Source organism: Platichthys flesus, chromosome 15, assembly GCF_949316205.1.
Source record: "Platichthys flesus chromosome 15, fPlaFle2.1, whole genome shotgun sequence".
NCBI classification, from domain to species: Eukaryota; Metazoa; Chordata; class Actinopteri; order Pleuronectiformes; family Pleuronectidae; genus Platichthys; species Platichthys flesus.
Genome location: NC_084959.1, coordinates 13453799 through 13478278, shown reverse-complemented (window position 1 = coordinate 13478278; position 24480 = coordinate 13453799). Strand labels below are relative to the sequence as shown.

At 40.0% G+C, this 24480-nt stretch overlaps 2 protein-coding genes across 2 annotated transcripts; both read right to left on the bottom strand.

Annotated features, from left to right (window-relative positions):
• Nucleotides 1-1166: 1166 nt before the first annotated feature.
• rps6ka4 (ribosomal protein S6 kinase, polypeptide 4) lies at nucleotides 1167-12760 on the bottom strand. Its single transcript, XM_062406104.1, has 18 exons — nucleotides 11806-12760; nucleotides 11318-11389; nucleotides 10701-10768; nucleotides 10162-10312; nucleotides 9850-9965; nucleotides 8112-8219; nucleotides 7884-7964; nucleotides 7243-7346; nucleotides 6894-7044; nucleotides 6649-6810; nucleotides 6328-6453; nucleotides 5522-5655; nucleotides 5286-5379; nucleotides 4979-5149; nucleotides 3687-3878; nucleotides 3450-3609; nucleotides 3099-3262; nucleotides 1167-2805 (listed from the first exon to the last, which is right to left on the bottom strand). The coding sequence occupies exons 1-18, from the start codon at nucleotides 11891-11893 to the stop codon at nucleotides 2545-2547; spliced, it is 2403 nt and encodes an 800-aa protein (XP_062262088.1). The 5' UTR covers nucleotides 11894-12760; the 3' UTR covers nucleotides 1167-2544.
• Nucleotides 12761-14679: 1919 nt separating this feature from the next.
• On the bottom strand, nucleotides 14680-23766 carry stip1 (stress-induced phosphoprotein 1). Its single transcript, XM_062406018.1, has 14 exons — nucleotides 23653-23766; nucleotides 20088-20297; nucleotides 19858-19999; nucleotides 19164-19305; nucleotides 18736-18901; nucleotides 18510-18636; nucleotides 18157-18259; nucleotides 17573-17693; nucleotides 17380-17476; nucleotides 17163-17287; nucleotides 17024-17060; nucleotides 16694-16797; nucleotides 15245-15417; nucleotides 14680-15151 (listed from the first exon to the last, which is right to left on the bottom strand). The coding sequence occupies exons 1-14, from the start codon at nucleotides 23659-23661 to the stop codon at nucleotides 15079-15081; spliced, it is 1629 nt and encodes a 542-aa protein (XP_062262002.1). The 5' UTR covers nucleotides 23662-23766; the 3' UTR covers nucleotides 14680-15078.
• Nucleotides 23767-24480: the final 714 nt, after the last annotated feature.

Sequence of the window (24480 nt, the reverse complement as noted above, 5' to 3'; positions counted from 1 at the left end):
ACGACATCAGTGACAGTGCAGCTCAGTAAAATATTACATCCTCAACAAAAGAAAAAGGGAAAAGTATCATTTACTACATCAAAAATAATATAAACACCAATAAAAGCACAGGTTCATAAGTACAAATTAAATCTTCAAACACAAACAACCAGTTACCTTAAAAGAGACAAAGGCGGCAAACAACAAGAAAATAAAACCGTAACTTGCAATAATGCTTCATCTGGTATAGAAAGAGCAGAACAACCAATCTCCCAGTGACACACACACACACACACACACACAAACAGTGCTGGTACAAAACAGGAGCCGAATGATCATAATCCCATTACCACAGCATTAAAATCAACTACATGTAATAAATATCAGTAAAAGCACCTTTAAAGCTGAAATGTGTTTAATTGATCATCTGACTGTGCAACAAGTAGAAAAAAAGGTCCAATAAAAGCACAATTACATCAGGAGACTGATATCATTAAAAAAAAATTCTAATAATAACATACATCGTTGTGTTTTTTGCTTTAAATCAATGATGAGTATTTACACAACAGACCTCGCAGGACGGTCTGAAAAGAGCCATTTTATTGTTGAGTCTTTATTAAACGCTTCATTCTGTAACAATTTGAATTTCAAAAGCTATACGACGTTTTAAAACCACTTATGTAAAAAGACAAATGGGTGACGTTTGCAGCCCAAGCTGAGCTTAATAGACGGGAGCAAGTAATTCACTGTATCGAATAAGATGGTATTAGTGGGAGCTGCATGTGGTGCTGGTCTGACGGACCAGCTGAGAACTGAAACACCCTTTTTTAAATTCACAAGCCCGAGGCAGTGTACACTCAAGATCAGCCAGAATGGATTTTACTCCACTGGAGCTGCACCTCGTAGCATTAAAAACAATCTGGGTAACTGTTCCTTAGTAGGCCTGGGATACCAAAAAAATATTTAAAAACAATCTTATAGTTGATCATCACGAGAGATTAGCATGCTGGACCAGCACGATGACGCAAGTAATTTACAGCAAAGTATGACAAGGAAAATCACACTGTATATCCAGGACCGCCTGTGTGTGTTCTCACAGCTGCTGCTGCTGGACACCTGGTCGGTCCTATGACAACTTCAAACTCTGATGGTTTATTGAAACACCATCTCATCTATCACTGCGTTCAGTGGGAGCTGCATGTGGTGCTGGTCTGACGGACCAGCTGAGAACTGAAACACCCTTTTTTAAATTCACAAGCCCGAGGCAGTGTACACTCAAGATCAGCCAGAATGGATTTTACTCCACTGGAGCTGCACCTCGTAGCATTAAAAACAATCTGGGTAACTGTTCCTTAGTAGGCCTGGGATACCAAAAAAATATTTAAAAACAATCTTATAGTTGATCATCACGAGAGATTAGCATGCTGGACCAGCACGATGACGCAAGTAATTTACAGCAAAGTATGACAAGGAAAATCACACTGTATATCCAGGACCGCCTGTGTGTGTTCTCACAGCTGCTGCTGCTGGACACCTGGTCGGTCCTGTGACAACTTCAAACTCTGATGGTTTATTGAAACACCATCTCATCTATCACTGCGTTCAGTGGGAGCTGCAGCGTTGGTCGTGTACTGGAGGTGCGATCCCTCTGGACTACATATCATCACACATTTTAATCTGTATCAAATACTAATAAGAAGACTTTGACGATGATTTTTTTTTTTTTGCATCCTGCCAAATCTCTAATGTTAGACAGACCACAGGGATTTCCCTCTGTGCTCAGTCCTTCCAGAAAGTTGCTTTTTTTCTTTTTACAATTTAATCCTTTTTATTTACATCCCTCCACAAAAGTGCTATATTTTTTGCCCAAACTAAATAAAAAAAGCAACTAAACAGTTTTCACAAAACTGTTATTTGTTGCAGAAGAGCACCCACATGAGGCACAGCACTTGTGGACACATTTGCCGATCAATGTATGTGGCAAAGTTAAAAATACAATCAAAGAATTGGGTAAGCAAATTCCTGGAAGGACCGCTTATTTGCTTTGTGCAATTCATGTGTAATCACAACGGCTCAATTCATATATTCACTGCTTCGCTGTTTAAATATGGCTTCTGCTCGTTTATGGCTCCTTTTTCCCTTTAACCCTATAAAGCCAGGCACTGTTTCTTACCCACAGTGAAAATAGGTAAATGTCTCGTTTTGAACTTTTAGTGTGTGATGTCACCAAATATGGTGAGAGAATACTGAATAAGTGTAAGTTGGTCAAAAGGCCACAGCTTTCTGTATATCTCAAAGATAGAAAACTAGACCTCTAAAATCTCCTCTAACTTCTTCTCCGTCCACTAGAGGACAATACATGCTCGGTTTGGGGGAAATATGACACTGGAAAAATGTGGAATTCAATTCTGTATTGAAACCTTAACACTAACCTTAACCAGTCTTTTGGTTTTATTGGTATTTTTTCTGAACGCCGGTGAGCCAATCACAACCGGAGAACTTCATGTCGTCATTGTAAACACATACCACTTCGTTTCCCAGCTCTTCTCTCCGCTGCCATTCAGACTAGCTCTCCTTTGGGGTCACAGTTTGTTTTGGCTGTGGTTTGGATGCCGTTGAAGAGGCCGAGGCCGAGGCCGAGGCTGCGGCTGCGGCCGAGGCTGAGGCAGAGGCAGAGGACGACGTGGAAGAAGAGGAGGAGGAAGAGGATGAGCTCCATCGGGTCTCTACACCTGTACTCGTCATCTTCAGCTTCCGTCGTTTTGCGAGTGGAGCATTGTCTACGCTTTTCAGAAAGAAGCCCTCTCGCTTACCGCGGTTGAAAGCCTAGTGAAAGAAGAAGTTGACAAAAGAGGAGGAAACAACAGAAAGAAGAAGCACATGAGCGACGGGCACTTAACATCCATTCTTACGGCCCTCTCCACACTACTGTGGTATAATTTGGAAAACAAACATTTTCCTCTGCATTTGGGCCTCTCATCCACAAGCAAACAGAATTTTGAGTCATTAAAACTGAAAAAAAAAGTTAAATAAAATAGGTGGAAATATCTCTTAAATAATATCCGTAGTAGAGTAGACAGGGCTTAGGAGTTGTAATAAATGTAGCATGATGCTATTACCTTGTAGGTAGCATTAACATAGGTGCGAACGGTAGGCCCACTGGACTCCAGCACATCTGGAGTGCACAGCGGAGTAGTGGACATGGATGCGCCCCCCTGCAGCCAGCTGTTCTCCTTCAGATCAGAAAGTTTGAGACGATTCTCTGGATCTACCGTTAATAGACCTTTGGATCACAGAGGGAGGAGAAAACACAGAAACAAGAGCACAAGATATTAGGGACTCAGATTTAAAAGTGCTGGGGTGAGTCTCTAAACCATCCACTATCTCATTCTCATTTGTAGCATGTACAAGTGTTAGTCATGTAACGTCGCCCTATTAACTGAATCAAACATGTCAACTAGATCACATACCTTTAACCAGCTCTTTAGCGTCTTCTGACACACCTTTCCAGGCCTCCCCATCCAATGAGAAATCGCCTTCTTTTATTTTCTGCATGATGTCAGCAGCGTACGATGACGTCATTCCCCGTTGCTCACTCTGAAATGGCACCTGGCCTGACAGCATGGTGTACTGTAGAAAAACATGCAGAGTCAATAACACTTCACTTCACTTGATTGATGGGGACAAGAGTTTGAGGCTGCAGTTACCAGGATGACTCCAAGACTCCAGAGGTCACAGGACTTGTCGTATCCCGCACGTTCAAAAAGTTCAGGTGCAGCGTACTGCAGCGTGAAGCAGGGGGTCTGCAGGGGGGCGCTGCCTGCAGGGCAGAGCCGGGCAAATCCAAAGTCTATTACTTTCAGCACAGAGTCTTCCCCCTCATCTGCAAACAGCACGTTCTGGAAGGTAAACAAGAAAACATGCTGATACCACTAGTCAACAGATCTGCGACTAGTAAATACTGCAGGGTGTTGTGTTCCTGACCTTGACATATGCATTTCCCATGTTTGTGCATGTGGCCAAAAGATTCAAACGAGGCACCAATATATTTGGCAATAATTAAGATTCCAGGGGATAAGAGATCTCTCAATGATACTCACAAACTATGAACTGTTTAACTAAAACTTAAATTTGACTATGTGTCATTTTCAGCTCTTTCTTACTATACAAGAGTGAATTATATCCCACAGCTATCTGAAAATGAATGCAAGGGTGATATATCTGCAGCCTTCAAGTGCTGAGCAGCAACATTTTGCACCATTAACTGCTTTGTATACTTTATCTTAAACATGTAGAAACATTGCTGAAAAATAATCACTGTGATGTCCACGTGAATCAAAAAGGTCTGTATTCTATCAGTTTAATCGAGACATCCTCGTAGGACACATGCACTTCACTGAGACGATTAAATATTCATTCTCAACACATTACTGGAGCCAATAAAAAACACACACATTACATCGTCCTTTTTAACTCCTCTGGCACAGCCTTCATCTTTAATTATTGAAATTTATTTCAAATTTCAATATGAGGTGTTTTAGTAGGATTATCACTCTAAAGCTGCTTTCAGACATGGCAATAAACTTCGGATAACATCCTGAAATGATCCACATGAGGTGCATGTGAGAACCGAGTCCGAAGACCACAGAGAAAACAGCAGGAATTATATGGGCCAACGCCAGTCTCAATATAGTGTAAACTAAAACATGCCTCATGTCCTCGGCTGAATTAATATGTTATATCCGGCCTCCTGCATTGTACTACTTCTTGCTTGAAGACTCCAGAGACCTTTGTCTTGTTGTAAACGCCTCCGTAAGGAAAATCCCCTGCTACTTTCTTTATTTTGAAAGGCAAACTCCAGAGAAGTTCATGTAGTGTTTGACTTTGTAAGACTTTTATATAAGCATCATCATACTAAATCGCTACATATACTGTATTTCTTAAGTAAGAGATTCGGTATAATATCAGGATATAATCAAGTCATCACATCACAGCCCACCTCTGGTTTGAGGTCTCTGTGCACGACTCCGGCCTCGTGCATGAAGCTGACAGCTGAGACCAGGCTCTGTAACAGCTGACTGGCCTCCGCCTCCCCGAAAAGTTTCTTTCTCTTGATCCTTTCAAGCAACTCGCCACCGCCCAGAAGCTCCATCACCAGATATGTGTGGTACTGATAGAGAGGAACAAATGGAAAGACAAATTAGGCTTATTATCCAGCATTAAGTGCTTGAAAGTACAGACAGTATACACAGGGTTTGTTTTGCTACTACTATGTCAGTGTACATGTCGTCTTTCCTCTATTGTACCTGATCAGTAAAGACGTCATGTAGCTTGACAATGTTGGGGTGAGCCTCACATTGCCTTAAAGCAGCAATCTCCCTCTGCGTGTTTGCCTCCATTCTAAAAAAAAAAAGATAAAAAGGAATATTAACACACACATTCTGGCACTTAGTGATGCAAATATAAACAAAGAGTACAAAAAATTAAGCACACAAACAAGGCTGTTAGAAAGGCTGTGTAGCAGCATCACATCTCAACTCACCTGCGGCTCACAATCTTCACGGCGTACTCGTGTCCACTTTGCTTGTGCCTGCATTTCCTGCACACAGAGAAACTACCCTCGCCTAAGGGTGGCCCGTGGAGACACAGCTCGTAGCTGTGAAAAAACTGTGACTCCTACAAAAAGGACAAGAGCGTGAGGGACACTGAAAGATATTTTTTAGTTTTGTTGTCCTTGTGCAAAGGCACATTTAGGCTTAAAGTATATATACATGTAAATGGCAAGAAACAATCTGTCTGTACACTGCATTCATTTAATCTGAACTGAGTTTATAAAGACAGAGGATATGAAGCAATACCACTGGGAAATATTAGAGTCGCCAATATTTCAAGTAGGACAAAGGCATAGAGTCTAAACCGACCCGTACGTTTTCAAATTCTAAACAACAGACACTATAATACTGTATTATGATAATACAACAAGGTATCCTGATGTTCCTCTATATCGCTAGGTGCTTGATAAAATGTGATAAAACCTACTGTGAAATAAAGTAAGCCAAATTTGGTGACGAATATGTGCTAAATAAGCTAGTTTCTCTTCCTCTCCGTTTCCTGTGTCCTGGTTAACTAACTTTGCAGAGCATTTTTTTGTGTTATTTAACAACACCAGATTACAGCAGCGTGCTTTCAAAAACAAGACAAGACACTTTATGTCACAACTGTTACATCGCAGTGGTTTTGGAAGAATGCTTCTCTGTAGCTAAATAAAGAACAACACTAATTTCAAACCAGCCACAGAAAGATTTATCAACAAAGATCCACTGTTTGATGATCTTGAAGATCCCGTACCTCTAACATTGCACTGCGTTGGACAGAGGCAGACCCTGGTCGATCAGCAGCAATCTGGCTTTCTACAAAGTCTCCCATGACTGCGTTTTTATTGAAGAGGATGGATGGAGCAATGAAGGAGTAGCCCTGAAATCACAGACGAGAGAATGCTTTTTGAGCTGTGTGGTTTGAGTGATAGGGAGAAAAACTGTCTGAAGAATTGTGTTAACAGAAAATAAACATTAAGATATCCAAAGCACATTCATATTTTACTAGAGTCTACTTAATCCAAATGAAGTCTCACCCATGAGATAGTGCTCATGGGTGAGACAGAGGGCTGACCTGGAACAGGCGGCCTGTGCTTGGTGGCGTGATGGCCGGGGAGTAGACAGGATCCATCCCAGTGAACTCCTCTGCAAAGTTTCCCACGTCCAGTTCACTCTTCAGCTCTGGTTTGAAGGGACTTGGCAACTTCTTCTGTGCTAGGTCAGCCCAGTTCAGTCCCTGTTGGAAACAAAAGGCAGCTGGGAGTTATGGAGGAATGAAGAGAGGATATCATAGTAAATAAAAGCTGAGCAGAATAGGACCTTGAAGAAGGGATGTGCTTTGAGATCGTCAGCCCCTCGCGGCCCGGAGCCCAGTCTCCTGTGGGGATCTTTCACCAACAACTTCCTCAGCAGATCCTGAGCAGTCGATGCGATCATCGAAGGAAACGGTGGATCACAGCGCAAAATACGCCTTGAGTTTAAATAAAGGATAAGATGGAGAAAAACAACAACATTTGAATTAGTCTTTAAGGTGTTCACCAATGATAATTTTCCTAACTGCAAGTTAAATGGCATGTAGAACACAGTGGTTAAAGGAATTTTTATGAATTGGACATTTTTTCTGGGATTTTAATACACATTCTTTGTAGACTGAGTCAGCAGCACTTACTTTGACACTTCACTCTGGGAGTTCCTCTCTCCCTCCAAGGTAAAGGGTGATGCGCCTGTCAGCAGCTCAAACATCAGGATCCCAAGGCTCCACCAGTCAACCGACTTAAGTAAGAGACGTGTTGCAAACATAAGAGGAAAGAGAAAACACATGAGAGGTACTCGCTGTGTATTAATTATGCCAGTGCTGGGCTGTCTGTCGTGATACTGAATGCAAGAATTCTTTGACATTTAATCAAAGTTAGTCAAGCACTTGGTATTTAACCTTTACGTAAATGTTAAAGCCGCAATGTATCTCAAACATCTAGATATAAATAAAATGGTATTTGATCATCACTTTACAGCTCTTGATGAGAGACCGTGATACTCTTATACACTTAAACATTTTCTGAACACTGAACATAAGTGCTTGCTGCTTTAGAGCAGGCGAAGAGTTACGTATAATCGCGTCTTGAAGTTGGGCAGTGCAGGTTTTGATGCACACGGAAATCAGTTCTGTGATCAGTTTGTTGAAGTTGTAGTTGTCGGATGAAAAGGTTGCAAGAAAATGTGCTGCGAATAACAGAGAAAGATGCTGGCTTTGTTGTTGGCGAGAAGGAAGTTCACGTATGTGCGACCGTGACCTTACTCTCACATATCTACCTTGCCATGCCCCGACTTGCCCCTGATGATTTCAGGTGCCATGTACTCAATGGTTCCACAGAAAGAGTAGGTTCTCTCCTTCTGTAATCAGGAGAAGGGGGACTTTGAGCTTATTTCTAAAAAAAAAATCTCATATGAACAAAATACTGTAACATATCAATAAACACATTCCATGTAACATTTTCCACTTTCATACACATTTTCGACTTGGATTTCATGTTCACATACCTCTTTCTCCAGAAACTCTTTGCTGAGCCCAAAGTCTGTCAACACCACGTGGCCTTCATTGTCTAGAAGAATGTTTTCCAATTTGATGTCTCGGTACACAATCCCGAGCTGCACATGTGAACAGTTAGTGAACACAGACATCCAGCATATGCAGTAAAATGTTAACATTTTCAAACTCTTTTCAGGTTGTTATTTCCAGTAATCCCAGCAGTTTTTAAGCCTGTTCACTAGTTCTAATTATGCCTTAACCTGTCACAGTAAACAAGTGCTCAGACAGCAGCGCAAAATCACAAAATAATTACAACAATACATCAGGAAATGAGAATACTGCTCATCAAAGGTGCTATTGCGTCAAAGGTTTATTAGATGGTACCCGAAAAGTAAAACTCAATAAGTCAACTTAATTGTTTTCAGCTTATTTGAACAATTTGGGTGAATGATGTTTTTTACCATAAGTATCAAGTTTTCAATTATTTCAATGCAGGATGGTTCATCTTGTCTTAGTCATAACTTTTCAATAACACAAACCTCATGAGTGTACTCAAAAACCTTCTACATCTATCTGTGCAGTGGGTTTGTGCACATGCCAGAAGACATACGGATCTTTCAATGCCTCAGTTGTTTGCCCCTGAGATCAGAACAAAATCTAGTGCTGCAGAGTATTTCAAGCCCTTCCAGCCCAGCACCAAATCACAGACACATAGACCCCATTCAGACATGGTATTAACAATCGCCTAGAGTGATGCGATCACAAGTGGTAAACACAAGTACAGGCACCAGGAGGCGTGACGCAATAAAATGCATCCTGATAGTGTCTTGAGATCCAATCACTCAAACCACATTTGAAGGTGGTCTGACACACACAAGTGATTGGATCTCTTCACTGTATGCACACAAATACATCCAGGGCCATATATGACTGCCTATTCTGCTGACGTCCCTGGACCGCGACAATTTCACAATGAGGTGTTTTATTTGGAACTTATTTGTACACTCCTCAGTGCCCACGCATTAATCAGTCTGGGTCACAATATCAACAGTGACCACCACATAAACGATTGATTATTTTCTTGAATTGGTCAAATCGTTTTTCATAGCGGAGCTGCATGACTTTCATTCAGCCCCTCCTGAGTCCTCTTTGCTCGCTCATACCAACGCACACAAACACCCACACCCAAACACCCACACACAAACCCAGTAACATTAGACACATCTGTACACTCTGGCTAAAAACAATCATAATTCCCTCTTGGCAGACAGAAATGGCATACGTGATTAATGGCAAGTAGAGCGGGGATGTGAGATCCGAAAACAAGTGGTCCCAGGAGACACATTCAGGAAAGCATTTAAATACCATGTGTTAGCATACGTACTTAACGCTGTCCACTTATGATCAGATCTCTTAGAATGGATTGTTAATACCAGGGGTGAGTGGGGCTACACGTAGTAACTATCTAGATGTCCTAACCATAATATTTTGTCAGTGGTTAAACCCAAGCCAAAAGTCTTACATTTATATGGTAGCAAGAGTTGCAAATCAAATAGGATGATAACATTGCTCTGTGTCTTGTAAATTACTGTTAATATGCAGCTGCTAGCTATAACATCAGCTATAACAAGGTGCTAAATCAGTGCAGTGGCTCTGTAAGCTTGCATTGTCCTCCTTCTGCCCCCTTGCACAAAAACATAATCAATAACTGTAGCTTCAAGTCATGGAGCTGGAAGGAGCAACACCCACCTTGTGCAGGTGCTCCAAAGCCAGGATTATTTCCCCAATATAAATCCGCACCGCCTCCTCTGGAAAATGATCCTGCTGGTACAAATGAGTGAACATCTCCCCGCCGCTCACATAGTCTGTACGCACACACAGACAAATACACAGGGAGCTTAAATAGACTTGATACCAAAGTTGCACACAAACACAGTGCACATTCGGCCTACAGACTAACATGCAGCAATAGATAGAAACACGAAGAGAACATCTATTCAGTGCTTTGAACCTGAAGAGACAAGAATTCCCTGTATTTGGTTCTAAGGCTTCATCACTCACCCAGGATGAGATGTAGTTTGCTCTGTGTCTGAAAGGCATAGTGAAGCGTGACCAGGAAGGGAGACTGGCGGATGTGCTCGAGCACCTGTCTCTCAGTGCGGGTATGCTCTGTTGTCTTGGCCTTTTGAACAATAGCTGCTTTCTTTAACACCTAGGATAACAATACAAATAAAATTCACTTAAATTTAGACATCCTGAATAATTCTCTAAAAATAATACACTGAATTAATCACATGTCCATTTAACAGCAAAAGTGAGTCACATATCTGCTAAAAATGGTTCATTAACTTTCAATGAATGGATGCACAGTCAATCTTCACTTGGTAACATATTATGTGGTATCCCATCTTATAATGTACTGTCTAAGTATTATTGTAAGCATTCATTTAATATTTAAACAAAAACAAAAAAATTTGTGAAAGGATTTGATAAAACATTCTTTTTAAATGTTTCCCATAAGAAATTGTAAACTTATCCCAAAGATTAAAATTTGTATCCAAGAAACACATTTTGTTCAGCATTTCAACAAATGGTCTCACCTTCATGGCGTACAGCTGGCCTGCATCATGACCACTGTTCTTCCTGACCAAAAACACTTTTCCATAAGCTAGACAAAGAGAAATGAACATTCCCTCAAGTCATTCATGCCACTTAGAAAGACAAACAAATACCAGCAATCAAAGAAACACCATCAGACCGGGTTGTATTTTGATCAGGGGCCACAGCAAAAGATGGAAAATGGAAAAATAACGATGATGTCATGAAATCAGCTGAAAGCACACAAAAACATGTCTGTCTAAATCAAATCACACTTTGTTGGCAGAAGCAGCCCTATGTATTCTAAGTGGATGACATCTAATAACAAAGGCAGCGTGTATATATCTACCCTGTAAACACGCACTTACTACTCACTGCCTTGATGATTTGAAACTGGCAAAACTAGAAATTAATGTGTCTTCAAAGCAAACTTCTCTTTACAGGTTACAAAAGTCAGTGATAAACACTTTGTCTTCAAGATACTTGACCCTGACAGCAGACTGCATCCTACCGCCCAGTCTCTCCCTCAGAATGACATTTTTATTTTTATTTTTTAAGTTTTCGGGAGGTATTACAGCAACGATATTTCATATGTTCCATGCTTAATGTCGACACATACCTCCTGTGCCCAGGACTTTAAGCAGCTCAAAGTTCTCCATGCCGACCTTCTCAGTGTGACCTGTGAGGTTAGCTGGTGACAGAGAGAAAATGCAACATTTAAACACAGGATAAAGAGTGTGCTTAAATGTTTTAAAAGCTGCCTAGTATTAAGTGATTTGTGAGCAAATGCATTGTTTGGCTTCCAGTATTCTACACAAAAATAATGCATTTTCCCCCCCTCAAATGTTCCCAAAGAGAAGAATACATGAAATATAAACATGTAATCAAGTATCTGGTACATGGAGGGCTAGGATCTTGTTTAACCGACTATTGAGTTCAAACTAAAGGCAATGAAATCCAAGAAACTCGTGAAAAACCTGTATGGGCTACACAATACAAGTTAACTTTTGTATTGTCCACGCCTCATCAATTAGAAATGATGTGTCACAAATGTCTTGGCTAAGTGATGGATTTAATTACAGTGCACAGTGAATAGACTTGACTTACCATTGGTGATTTGATGCTTGACGGTACAGGCCTTTTCACTTGCTTTGGAATCGGACTCATCACTGCTGCTCGATGTGTCCCCAGACATAACTCAAAGAAAAGTGGACCACAGCCTTGAGACTGCCTATCTACGATCAGCTGGGGGGGATTTTGTATCAAAGTATAACACTACACTAAGCGCTTCAACACAAATCTAGTGCCGCTGCATTACCGAGTACACGAGGATTATCGAGCTGTGTTTTCTAGACAATATTGTTGTCGCGGCGTTAATCCCCACGTCTTTTATCATTGTGTTGTTTCGCATCGTTTATCTCATGATATATTTCGATCAATCACAAAACACACACGTGTAGTCGTTCACACTGTTAGGTGTTCACAATAACAATCATAATAAACTCTCAGATAAATCATCTATGACTTAGATCAACCGTATGCGTAATATAGAGTTTAAGTGCAACTCCCATTATTTAAATGGCTACTGTTAGCATTAGCAGCTCGACCGTAGCGTCTGTCATTACCAGTAAGTTGGTTGACGCCACTGTGTAAAAACGCTTAACGCTGTATTAACCTGAACACAAACCAAATCACTAGTCAGTGTGTCAACAGCCGCGGAGCTACTGAGTTAGCATAACTGCTACAACGACAAGTCGTGTTACCTAGCTAGCTGCTGGTGTAGTAGGACATTTGCAAACTAGCAGCTAGCTGTCGAATCGCTGCAGTGTCCCCGTCAAAGTTTGAACGTCGGCTAAAGCTAAAGGTTTAGTCCGCTGTGTAAGCTGGACTCTCCGGGTGCCAGCTGTCAGAGCATGTCGGCACAGGCCCGTGCAGGCAGGTCCTTGTCTTCGGTCTCCGCTAGAGTCGAGTTAGTGCTTCGGAGATATGTAAACCTTACTTTGAGTTTATTGTCAGAGGCTAGCTGGATGCTAACACCAGGATGCTTTCGACACAACCTGGGCGACGGTCGGTCACGTGAACAGTCAGTGTGGGCGGGGCGAAGTCTGATTGGGACCTCACAGATCACATCCTGATTATACTTATGCAGGAAGGCTATCTGTTCATTTTATCAACTTCACGTTAACAATATGTTTATTCACCATATAAATCTACACACTTTTTATTTTACTGACGCTTAAGTTATTGGTGTTAGTGCATCGCATCCAGAGGTCAAGGTGGTGCAGCTGTGGGCCCCTGAATCCTCAGCACCTCTTCAATACAGTTCTCAGATGATTCACACTACATGTACATTCATCAATTTGTCTTTCACTTTCAAATCAATACAGACCTTTGAGACATTAGTTTTACATTCAACTTTAATCTTGCACCACAGATATCTGTTAACAATATGATTAAGGTGTTATTCAAGGCATAGTTTGTGGAATGTATGACTCCGCACACACGTTGATATGAAGAATCTCTACACTGTATGTTGTACTGGTGTCTTAAGCACATTGACTAAGAGTCAATGCTTTGTCTTGGACCTAAAAATAAGTCTCCATTGACCTTTGTAATTCACTGAAGATACTGTATATTTCACTGTGCAGCTGATTCCCATCAAAACAATACATGTCTTGAAGCGTTTTATTTTTATATCATGCAAGAGTTACACAATTGTTGCGTGTAATTTATAATTTCATTAGACATTTTGGTCTGTCATGTTGTGTGTCACATGTCTTAGAGAATTTTTTTTTTTTTTTATAATTGTGAAAACAAAAAGGTAATTTCTGACATATTCAAATTCAAAACCATAGCATTGCAATAACTATGACAATATGCTGACTCTTGAGGGATCTGAGGCCACACATGGCCTTATGGTCAATAGCAATATTTATATGAATTTCCTCTTTGGAACTGAAACTGAGCTATCTACTGCTGTGGGAGAACCATTTCCACCACCGAAGCCATTGAATTACAGAGCGTTACAATTAAAACCAGAAAAGGCTGGCACAATTTACCTGAAGAATTGCCTTGAGTGAAGTACATATTAGAAAGAATTGACAGATAGCACTGGGGTCTCAGTAAAAGACTGATTACCTACCCCAAGGAGGTTGTGTTTTCACCGATACCAGGGTTTTTGTTTGATTGTAAACAATATTACACAAGAACTACAGAACAGATAACCACAAAACCTGTTGGAAGGTTGTGGTAAAAGTCAGGAACGAATACTTTTAATTTTGGAGCACGTCTTGAGCCATGGACGGATGCAGGACTTGTTCCCCCCACTTTCTTTAACATTGCCAAATGGGGTACTTTTCATAAATTTAGGGGCCTGAATAGGTGTGTGTTCAATTTGGTGCAGCTTGATTGAAATACAGGACTTTTGGTCCTTGGCAGAGGTCTGTGCTCTACAGTGTCATTCTATTTGACTATTTTACCAATAACTGAGAGCTTAGAAAGGTAAATCCACCCTTTAACCATCACATTATTCCCATTTTGGAATATTTAGGCCAAGCAATTTATCTCATTTTGTAATACAACCCTTTAGTTCATATTTAGTTTTGCTCATCAACATGTGTCTTTAACATAATAAAAACCTGAGCCACACAATCCTGACTGTGCAAGGTCACCACATTGTGTTTTTGCTCACAGAGCACTTTACCAATAACAGGCTTGTCACTTTTTCCTGACCGTGTGATATTTACCCTGGCACAAGAGCTCAGACTCAAAGGATCTGAAAAGCAATGGAAAGCATCTTTCTAGTCACAATTTGTCGAGATCTATCCTCACGCCACTGCAATCACAGAATCACTTTCCTGATATGAGCTGGACACAAATATCAAGCAGACAGAAGGCCGCCTTAAAGGTAACAATACATAACTGTTGACAATTTCAATTTGTGACAAATTTTGACAAATTAAAAGAATAAAAGTCTAGAAATAATTATTTTCTTTTTTAATCTTTCATTTTCACAACACTTTCATATGGCGACAGGAATGTGTGAACCGCTTTAGGGTGGATTTCCCCTTCAAACACTGAACATACTGGTGCACTGCATTGAGACGTTTATTTTAAGATGTAATCAAGCATCTGTTCACAAATCCAGATTTTACTGGAGTTTTCAAGGTTTCCAGATGACAACAAGATGCTTTCTTAGATACAATGTAAAAGTTGTGAAGTTTAAAAAAAACATAACATACACACTTATTCTCTGTGAGATTAAGGACAATATAATTTTGAATTTGAAGGCAAGAAAATAGGATGTTATATTTCAGAGGGTTTTGCATGTTGTTCCACTTTAGCCTTGGGAGTTTCTTCACACGTCTGGACCATCTCTCATCAACGAATGGCTATCAGTCCAACATCGATGAGTTTCTGAATCTTCTGAGCGATACCTGGATTCTTTAAGTGGCTGTGGAACAAATGGGAAGCAAACACTTAATTATTCATGCGTTTCTGTACTACACTCAGCAAAGACAAACACTGACACTCAAGTTAAACTTACTCGCTGAGCGCCTGAGGGTCCTTCTGCATTTGCTCAAGGATCATGCGCATGGCCGGGTCGGACATTATCTGCTGCACCTCGGGGTCAGACATGGCCCTTTTCTTCACGTCCTCAGGGCTATCGTTCCTCATGGTCTGACTGACCATACAGCGCTGCATGCCTTCTGTGGCTTCCTGAAGGTTGACAAGGTAAAGGATGAAAGCCAATTATTAAAAATCCAGTAAATATAGTTCAGTTGTGATATAAAAGACACTTAATTCTCAAATTTCTAGATTTTTTATGATATTTATGTGCCAGAATTCGCTCAAATTCAAAGATAATCCAGGGCAGCACGATATGACAATAAATTATATCTTTAAAAATTGTTTATGTTGGCAGATATAACTAATTATCATTAAAAATGTCACGTTATTTCTTTGAAGTTTTAAGACAGATTTTTGCTCCTAACGTGATTTTTAACTGTTTTGTATGAACAGAAAATTACGAATAGAGGATAATCAGCAGTACATATTACAAATCTGAGGTCGATTAATTATGTGCTACACCACCTCACTGTGGTGGCACAATGCATTAACACATTAAAATGTATTTCCAACCTTCATGTCAGTTCATGTCAGTTACACTATTTATTACTCATACTGATAAATAGTGTGACTGCCATGTAACAATAGCAAGCAACTGCTCTGTATATCCCTACAATAATAAATGTCACCCTGATGTATTTTGAGCAGTGATGTTAAATGAAAACAAAAAGGTTATTTGGTCACAATATTTTAAACAAATTTAGCAGAAAAGTCCAAAATACAACTGCAGCTTTATTTGTGATGACCGGGTCAAGGAACAATACCAACAATAAATTTCTAAATTTTCTTTTGTCATAAACACCACAACGTTGAAACAATGTCAAATATAGCATGGGTCACTTTTCTGATCCTGAAACAGTCCTGAACCACTGACGCATTGATTTGAGCCTTCATGCTTCAAACTTGTTTTCCAGTATTTACCACAGATGCTCGATCGGATTAGCAGCTTGAACCTTGAACTCTTTGTCATGAACTTTTTTTTCATGATGCCTGAAAGCCTTGGGCACCCATTACCCTTTTGCCGGTTCACCTGTTGTTCCTTCTTGGACCATTTTAAGATTGTTCTGACCACTGCACACCAGGAACACATCACAACACCTGCCATTTTACATAAACTTTGACAATCCGGCCCTTGTAAAAGTCTCTCAGATCCTTACAATTCAAACTTGTTCCTGCTTACAATACATAAACTTCAAGAACTGAAAGATCCCTTGCTCCAAAGGTCATCAATAATATTAACTTTACCCGTCACTGGTTTTTATGTTGTGGCTAATCAGTGTATCGATACTTTGAAATGCTGGGGATTTCCAGATATGTTTTCCTCTCATTTTTCCAGTTCTAGACATTTATGAAACCTGTAAAGTACCTTTGAGGAAGAGTCCAGCTCCAATGCCTTCTGGTAAGCATCCATAGCTTTGGAATAATCTTTCATGGCTTCCAAAGCACCTCCTTTACGTGTGTAGCCTTTTACTGTGGGATGATGCGTTATATTAATTACAAAATCAGGGTGATATATCCAGAGGCTAAAAGGTCCTTAGTATTTGAACAAACTATTAATGTTGTCTATCTGTATTGGTGTAATATTGCATAATCAAAATTAAATAGAAAATTAAAAAACGAATTAGTATTTTAAATCAATTTCAATTTTATGTAAATTTTTAACTTAAAATGTATTAAATGAAACATTTATTCTTACTGAATGAGGGCTCAAGTCTGATGCAGTCTTCACAATCCTGTAAAAAATTATTATAATGTAAAATGTTACATAACATTAACTTTTTTTTCAGGTTCAATCAACTGATTCATTAAGATTGTAGGTATAGGAAGAACGTTACCTTGAGGGCAAGTGGGAACTCCAACAGCTTTGTGTAGCAGGCAGCTCTGTTACTGAAGAGTTTGGCATCATTTGGGTTCCTCTTGATTGCCTCAGAGTAATGTTTCATGGCTAAGGGATAGTCACCTTTGGGGAAAAAAAGAAAAATGTAACCTCTTACAATAGTCCTAAAAAATCTGATATAATCAACAAGCAAACACAATGACAATTATACACACCTTTCTGGAAGGCATCGTTTCCCTTGGTCTTCTCTTCCAGGGCTAGATCTGGGTTAATATAGGCAACTTTCTCCTGCTCTTTCAGGATCTTTTCTGCCTGTAGAAGCAATTATAGGTGTCAAGATGTAAGTACCATTAACTGTCCACCTGTAGGTCAACTGTACTGTGATTAAAATCTCAGCTTGTACTGCACCTGCTGACACTTCTTCAAGACTTCAGGAATACGATGCTCTGTCAAACTCTTGTTGTAATACTGAACCGCTTCTTTGTATTTTTCCTGCTTAGAGTATGAATTTCCAATCCGAGCCAAGGCCCTAAAACAGACAATTATAAATGGTAAACATGCCTTTACATCAGATGATCTGACACTTGTTTTCTCAACAAAAAAAGCTCAATGAGAAAATGTTTCAAAAGAAAAAGGGCAGCTTATTTGAGTGAACCATTATATCAAATTCGGTCGGTTTGTTGTGTAAAGCAACAGAGAACACTGTCCCCTAGTGGAGTTTGTATATAACAGCTGATTCCTCTTCACAAATGCCTGCGGCCAGTATGTTTATCAGAAGTATTTGTGAGGGTTGGGTTCCAAATCCGGTCAACAATCCGAAACACAGCTCAGATCATTTTTCAGGGGGGCGATAGACCCATAAAAACAATTTAATCTTCCCTTTTAGCTTATTGTAAGAAGATGCATAAATTCACTTGGGCTCAAACCAAAAACAGAAGAAAAAATAACTAAATTCAAATTATAAAAAATATTTGCAATATTTAATAACTCACTTTGCAATTTGTCTGTAGTCTTCTCGGTTCTCTCTGCCAACATCAATGGCCTTCTCACACAGTTCTCGGCACTTGTCATAATCTCCCTTTTCAAAGTAGACGGCTGAAGAGATGATAGGAAGACATTTACATTACATTTTTAAGTACAAATTTAAATGGTATATCTAATATCAGCTGAACTAAAATGTTGTCAGTAAAGGAAAAGAAGGTTTGATCAGAACTTGTGTGTTTTTCAGTGTCTGAAGGACTTACTAAGTAGCCAATACACCCACATAAATTATAATTTTAAAAATCCCTCCAGTTTCCTTTAATGCATGAAGCTGGGGATTATTTTTGCATGCGAGAATAGGTACCTGCTTGATTAGAGATGTACATCATGTTGGTGGGGTCATGTTTGATTGCCTCTTCATAGTGTTTCAGTGCTGCTTCAAAGTCCTTATTCTTATAAGCAGCATTCCCAAGTTCTTTTTCCTTCAAGGCCTGAAAACAAAATGTAAATAAGAGGATTAACAAACTGAAGAACAGTGATTAACTGGAGGTTGCCAAATGGTTGAAAGCTACACTGATGGATTCATTCACCTTTCTCTTGTTTTCTGGAAGGTCTTCCTCTTTGGGTGGAGGAGGCTGAGTCTCTTTGGGTTTGGGCCGAGGAGGTGGGGTGGGCTCATCTTCTTCCTCCATCTCAGAGAGGTTGAGTCCGAGCAACACAGAGAGTGTGGTCATCACTCTGGGATCTTGCAGCTTTCTGCACAACAGTCAATTTATTTTTTTAATACCTCAGTAAACAAGGCTAATACACATTTTCCTAAAAAACATGACTTAAAAAAAGTTCAGATTACAGTTCTGATACTGCCCAAAACTATATACTTTTAGAATATTGGTCGACTGAAGTGCAATTTACTCAATTTGTAACTTCCTCTCACTATACATTTTGTATCAAATTATGGGCTCGAACCATAATGCTTTAGTATTATATCAGAAAAATAAAATTGTGACGATGCACATACGTCCCAAGCTCCGATGGTTTGCTCCTGAGCTGCTCCAGCAGTTCTCTGTAGGTGGGATCTGACAATAACTCCCGCGTCCGAGAATCATTCTCCAGCTTCTGATACAAGTTGGGCATAGCAAAGGGGTTCATCATGGATTTCTCTGGTGAAGCAAGAAGGATGTTATTAGTGTAATTCCAACAAAGTCTTCAGATCATCAATCCATCGTGCCCTAGTACTTGTCCACTGAATAAATCAAGACACTCCGGTAGACTGTCCTCTCTTCATTTGAAAACTTGAGCAGAATGTGATTTTGTTTTGATACCCTTAGTTTACTCTATTTCACGCAACACTCATCAACATTAATAAATTAAGTTATTTTAAGTGAACCAGTAATGCGTATTTGAAAAAAAGGATCAAATACAAAACATACAAATTGCATTTTTAGCAGGTGTTACCGGCCACAAGGGGATGTTAGGTAAATAACAGCAACTTAGCATCATCAACTGTTTTGGCCTTGTAATCAATGATACAGGCCGAACTTGAGAGTACACTGAGGCTAAGGGTAAATCTGACTGGCTACTGTCAGATTAACAGCCATCTGCAGAGCCTCTACCCACATAGGAGGAAAAAATGAGACATGTAATTTTCAAATCACAATGCCACATTCTGTAGGGACAAAAAAAAAAACCATCAAAAATTGAACTGTATCTACCTGCGAGGCGGGCTTCAATGTTCTGTAAACCCTCTTTCAGCTGCTGATTATTAGGCTCTTGTCGGAGTCCCTCATGGTAAGTTCCTTTAGCATCTTCCAATCGGCCGAGAAATTCCAAAGCAGCAGCTTTGCGGGAGTAGCCCTGGTTGAGTGGTGACAGATTATTACCTCTCTATTTTATGACAGCATGTCTAGTAAACAGAATAACTGCAGAACAGATGTTATCTCACCTTTCCCCAGTCAGGCTTGATCTTGATGGTCTGAGAGGCATCCTGGAGAGCATCCTCGTAGTTGCCTTTCTTGGCGTAGGCAGCGGATCGGTTACTGAACAGGACATGGTTTGAAGGGTCGAGGGCCAAAGCTTCAGTGTAGCACCGCACGGCCTCGTCAATGTTTCCTGCACTCAGTGCCTTGTTGCCTTGGTCTTTCAATACTGAAACCTACGAGGCAGGAAGATATGATCAATAACTGCATACAGGTTAGCATGGTTAACCTGCCTGCTAGCTGAAGCCCTGTTCAGACAGACACAGGCATCAAGCACATAAAGGATTAAAAACGTGTGGGAGTGTTCAAATTCTTTCTAACACACCTCGTTGGTGGTTTGATTCTGTTTGATAATTTATGATTATGTGTATCTACAGTATGTGACAGAGTCTATTACACACTGAGCAAGAAAAAAATAACCACTTTGTTCTAGAAAGACGCCAACTGTGGCATCATTGGACAGGTAAAGGCGCAGTAACAATTGCCCCGAGTGAAGTACAAGGAGTTGACTGACATAGCTTTCCCTTCAAAGTCACCAAACGTAATCCACTGTGAACACCTGAATCATATGCACACAAAGATTGTAACATCAAAAACTCTCAGTAAATCTTGTAGTTGTTGGATTTTTTTGAGTTTTTTAAAGAAGAGTAAAAAAAAATTAATAAATCCTATATATCCACCCAAGGAGCTGCAATTCAGATAAAATAAATCTGTGAAAAGCCATGGGAGAAGCAGCCCAATTGCAAAATCAAGGCTGTATTCAGAAATTATGAGAATTAGGGCTCTGCAATATGACCAAAAATCAAAGTTAATCGTTAACCCTACTTTTTCTTGGCTGTGTACATTTTTGGACCATGTAAAGTTGCAACGGCTGGCATTGCCCCCTTCCAATTTTGTGATTCTTTGCCATATTGTGTGCTGTGGGCAAAAGCCTCTTGTGACTTCTGACTTTAGGGTTTGCTTTGAGCACTCAACTGATCTTTTGTGGTTGTCATGTGTGGACTCTCCATAAATGGTTTGAAATGATCCACACATAGGTGGTAAAAGAGTTTGGTGGTGGTGTGCGGGTCTGTTGTAGGGACAGTGTGATAATTTTCTAAATTTGTCTGTGCTGGTCCCATTCATATCCTGAATAACCTTTCTCTGTGTCACATTTACTCCCCTCCATGTTTGAAAAAAACAGCACGAATGGAGAAGCTCTCGCCTGGCTGTTCAGACCAGTCAGACCGGACCCGCATTTCTCCGTGCCGGTCAGAGAGTGTTAGGGTTGCCATCATTAAGGGTTTGAATAACCGGCCACCGATATCCTGGTTTCACGGTGAAATAAAGCTGAAAAGGTGAAAAACACTGATGATGACGCAGCCATCATCAGTGTTTACCGGAACCAAAAGTGGTTACAAAAATAAAGCATAGACTTCAGGATAAGGCCACATAATAATCTAAAATAATTTAAATAATCGTGATTTTGATATTGTCCAAAATAATTATGATTATGATTTTTTACATAATCGAGCAGCCCTACACTATAGATTGTACTAGAGAAAGCTGGTAATATGTGTGAATAAGACAAAGAGTGTGCATCAAGCCTCACTCCTGTTAAAATATTACATCCGCCAATGAGGTAAAGTCTGTTTGTAAGCAAGATTTCACAAAAAATGACAGAACATATTTCCACCAAACTTGGTGGAGGGATGTAATATGGGTTAAGACAGAACCCATTGAATGTTTGGTGCAGATCTGGATCCAGGGAATAACTTGTGGATCTAACTGAAAGAAATTAGGTATGCGCTCTGCTGAGTGCCAGTCTAGTTATAAATCAAATCCTTAATTTGAGCAGTAATTTGATATAGTATTTTGATGAGGTAACTGTGATACACTAAGGATATGACAAGTAAGAAACAAGCTACAGGACAGACTCTGCTCTGTTCCCTTTCAATCATATAATAAATAACATTGTTTAACATTAAGTCCTCAGTGTATCAGCATAATTGTATCAGATAGTGCCCCCTCCTGACCAAAAGTGTGCACCACACTTGCTGAATGTAATCGTAAGTGGTTTTGCAGGTTTTGATGAGTGGCCACCCTAAGGCGTGGTAATAACATTATAGAGAAAATCATGTGCTGTAACAGAAAATTGGGAGCATCTTCAGATTTCAAAATCTCATTCTGTTTTTCGGAAAGTACAACTGGTATTTTAAGATCATTCCTAATATTGCTCCACAACCTATGAGGAGCTTTCTTCAGCTCTGATCAGAGCAAATGAGCATAGCATCTTGATCTGCTCTAAATTCAGTCTGAAACATCAGTCTGTGGCAATCTACCTTAGCAGAATATGCTTCATTGGAGTATGCTTCTAGCTGAGCTTAAAACTTAAAACATGCAACCAGTCAAGTCAACATTAATTTGACTGATTCTGATTTTTTTATTGTTTTGAAATGTAAATTTTCGAAATAATGAGTTATTGTGTTGGTGTATGTAGATGTTTAGACGTGGATTTGTCTGTGTTACTGGTTTGTGTGATGGAGACTTTATGGTGTTATGGTGTAAATTAATGTTTTAGTATTGGGGGTGTTTTATATTTAGTGCTCGACCGGCCCAAGGACTGCAGATGGACATGAGTTGATTTCTAAATCTAGCATAGATCAACTCCTCTCATTTTGAAATGGGTTTTTGTGCATTGTCGTTGTTTGATAAAAGAGAAAATCCGCAGTAGATTCGATAGGAAGCGACCGTAGAGCACAAGCTGCGGCTGTGGCCATGACAGCGGCCCCGTGTGCGTCTAGAAGGTTCCTCCAGCGTGAGAGCAAGCTGCCGGGGACAATGATCCCAAAATACTCCCGCAGCATGTGCTGCTGACGGACTGCCGCACTTAAAGCTGTCCGTCCTCACGGCGCTTTTGAACGGGGGCTCTAACTACGTCTCTCGTTTTTCCATCACCTCACTGATGATAGCATTCACAATGCAAGCTCATATTAGCCGTCTAAACTCTGGGATTTCGTATTACAGTAAATCCCCGGTGGTGTGCTTGTGGGTTAGTGAGCCGCTTTGTTGGATCGAGACGAGCGTCGCAGAGGCAGGGAAAGTTCCCTGCCGCACCTGAGGCACATTACAATCATGCATGTTAGCTTAACAGTTAGCTAACCTCATCGGGTGCAAGCGTGAACATATGACCGAGCAGTTAGCCTAGCTAAGTTTGCCCCTCTGAGATTTAATGTTAGCTAAGCAGCTACGCAGCGGAGCGGCGGTGTGGAAACACGTCTTGTCCCGAGTTAACAGCTCTAAACTCAATCCCGCAACCCGGGCCAAGCGGCTACTGCACATTACTGCCGGGCTGACGTTTAGACAACTAGCTAGCTAGCTCTGTGATGTGAGCAAACATTGGAGTCCGGGTGTAAGGCGGATAACTCCATTAACATTTACACATTTATACCGTAACGAAGCTTAAAGTAGATGATAAATAATGAACAGCTCGGTGCTGTTTAAATTTGGATATTTGATGTTAATAATAATGAAGAGTAGCTGCACACTCACTTTGTCCATGATACCAGCATGAGGTTCTTTCCAGAAACTACTGCGGACTAGCGCCTCCCAGTGAGTGAACAGCGTGCAGGTTGCCAGGTCTGGGACAGACTATCCGTAATCAATGCACAGATTTGTGTTTCTTATTTTGGGAGGAACGTACAGACAGTGGTGTGTTAAGTACTTGAAAGTCATACTCGAGTAAAAGTACAGATATCAAACCTGAAAGGTAAAGTCACCCGTAAAAAAAAAATTTGAGTCAAAGTCTTAATGTAGCTCATATTAGACGTACTTAAGTATCAAAAGTATGTTTTACCCTGTGTTTTGTTTTTGTTTGTGAATTTGTATTACGCTTGTCAACACTTGTTTATGTATCTGAAAATTGTAAATAAAGTACTGTATAATTTTAAAAATTTTGAACCCCAGATGCTGAGGATGCAATATGAATGGATTTATATACAGATATTAATTTGTAACGAGAAACGAGTTGTACAATGTCGATGAAACAGAGGAAAAGTATGTATTTTTTCTTTCAAATGAAGTGGAGTAAAAGTGGAAGACCTGATGAATAATAATACTCAAGGAAGGTATAGATTCTCCCAAAAACGACTTAAGTACTGTAACGGGGTAATTTTACTCTGTTACTTTACACCACTGCGTATAAACATCTTTAACATAAATACACCACAAACATATACACATTACAAACATGAATACATTACAAACATATATACACCACAAATATATACACTCCACAAACGTATACACATTACTAATATATATTCAACACAAACATATATACACCACAAACATAAACACACCACAAACATATATACATGG

Excerpts from the sequence above, each read along its gene's own strand:
- rps6ka4 (XM_062406104.1), bottom strand. The coding sequence starts at position 11,893 with ATGTCTGGGGACACATCGAGCAGCAGTGATGAGTCCGATTCCAAAGCA. Across the intron at positions 6,454-6,648 it reads GCACAGGCCGCCTGTTCCAG|GGCTACTCCTTCATTGCTCC; the intron begins GTCAGCCCTCTG and ends CTGTGATTTCAG. Across the intron at positions 3,610-3,686 it reads GGAGTCTTGGAGTCATCCTG|TACACCATGCTGTCAGGCCA; the intron begins GTAACTGCAGCC and ends GTTTTTCTACAG.
- stip1 (XM_062406018.1), bottom strand. Across the intron at positions 17,477-17,572 it reads TCTTGAAGAAGTGTCAGCAG|GCAGAAAAGATCCTGAAAGA; the intron begins GTGCAGTACAAG and ends TTGCTTCTACAG. Across the intron at positions 16,798-17,023 it reads CAGACTTGAGCCCTCATTCA|TAAAAGGCTACACACGTAAA; the intron begins GTAAGAATAAAT and ends ATCATCCCACAG.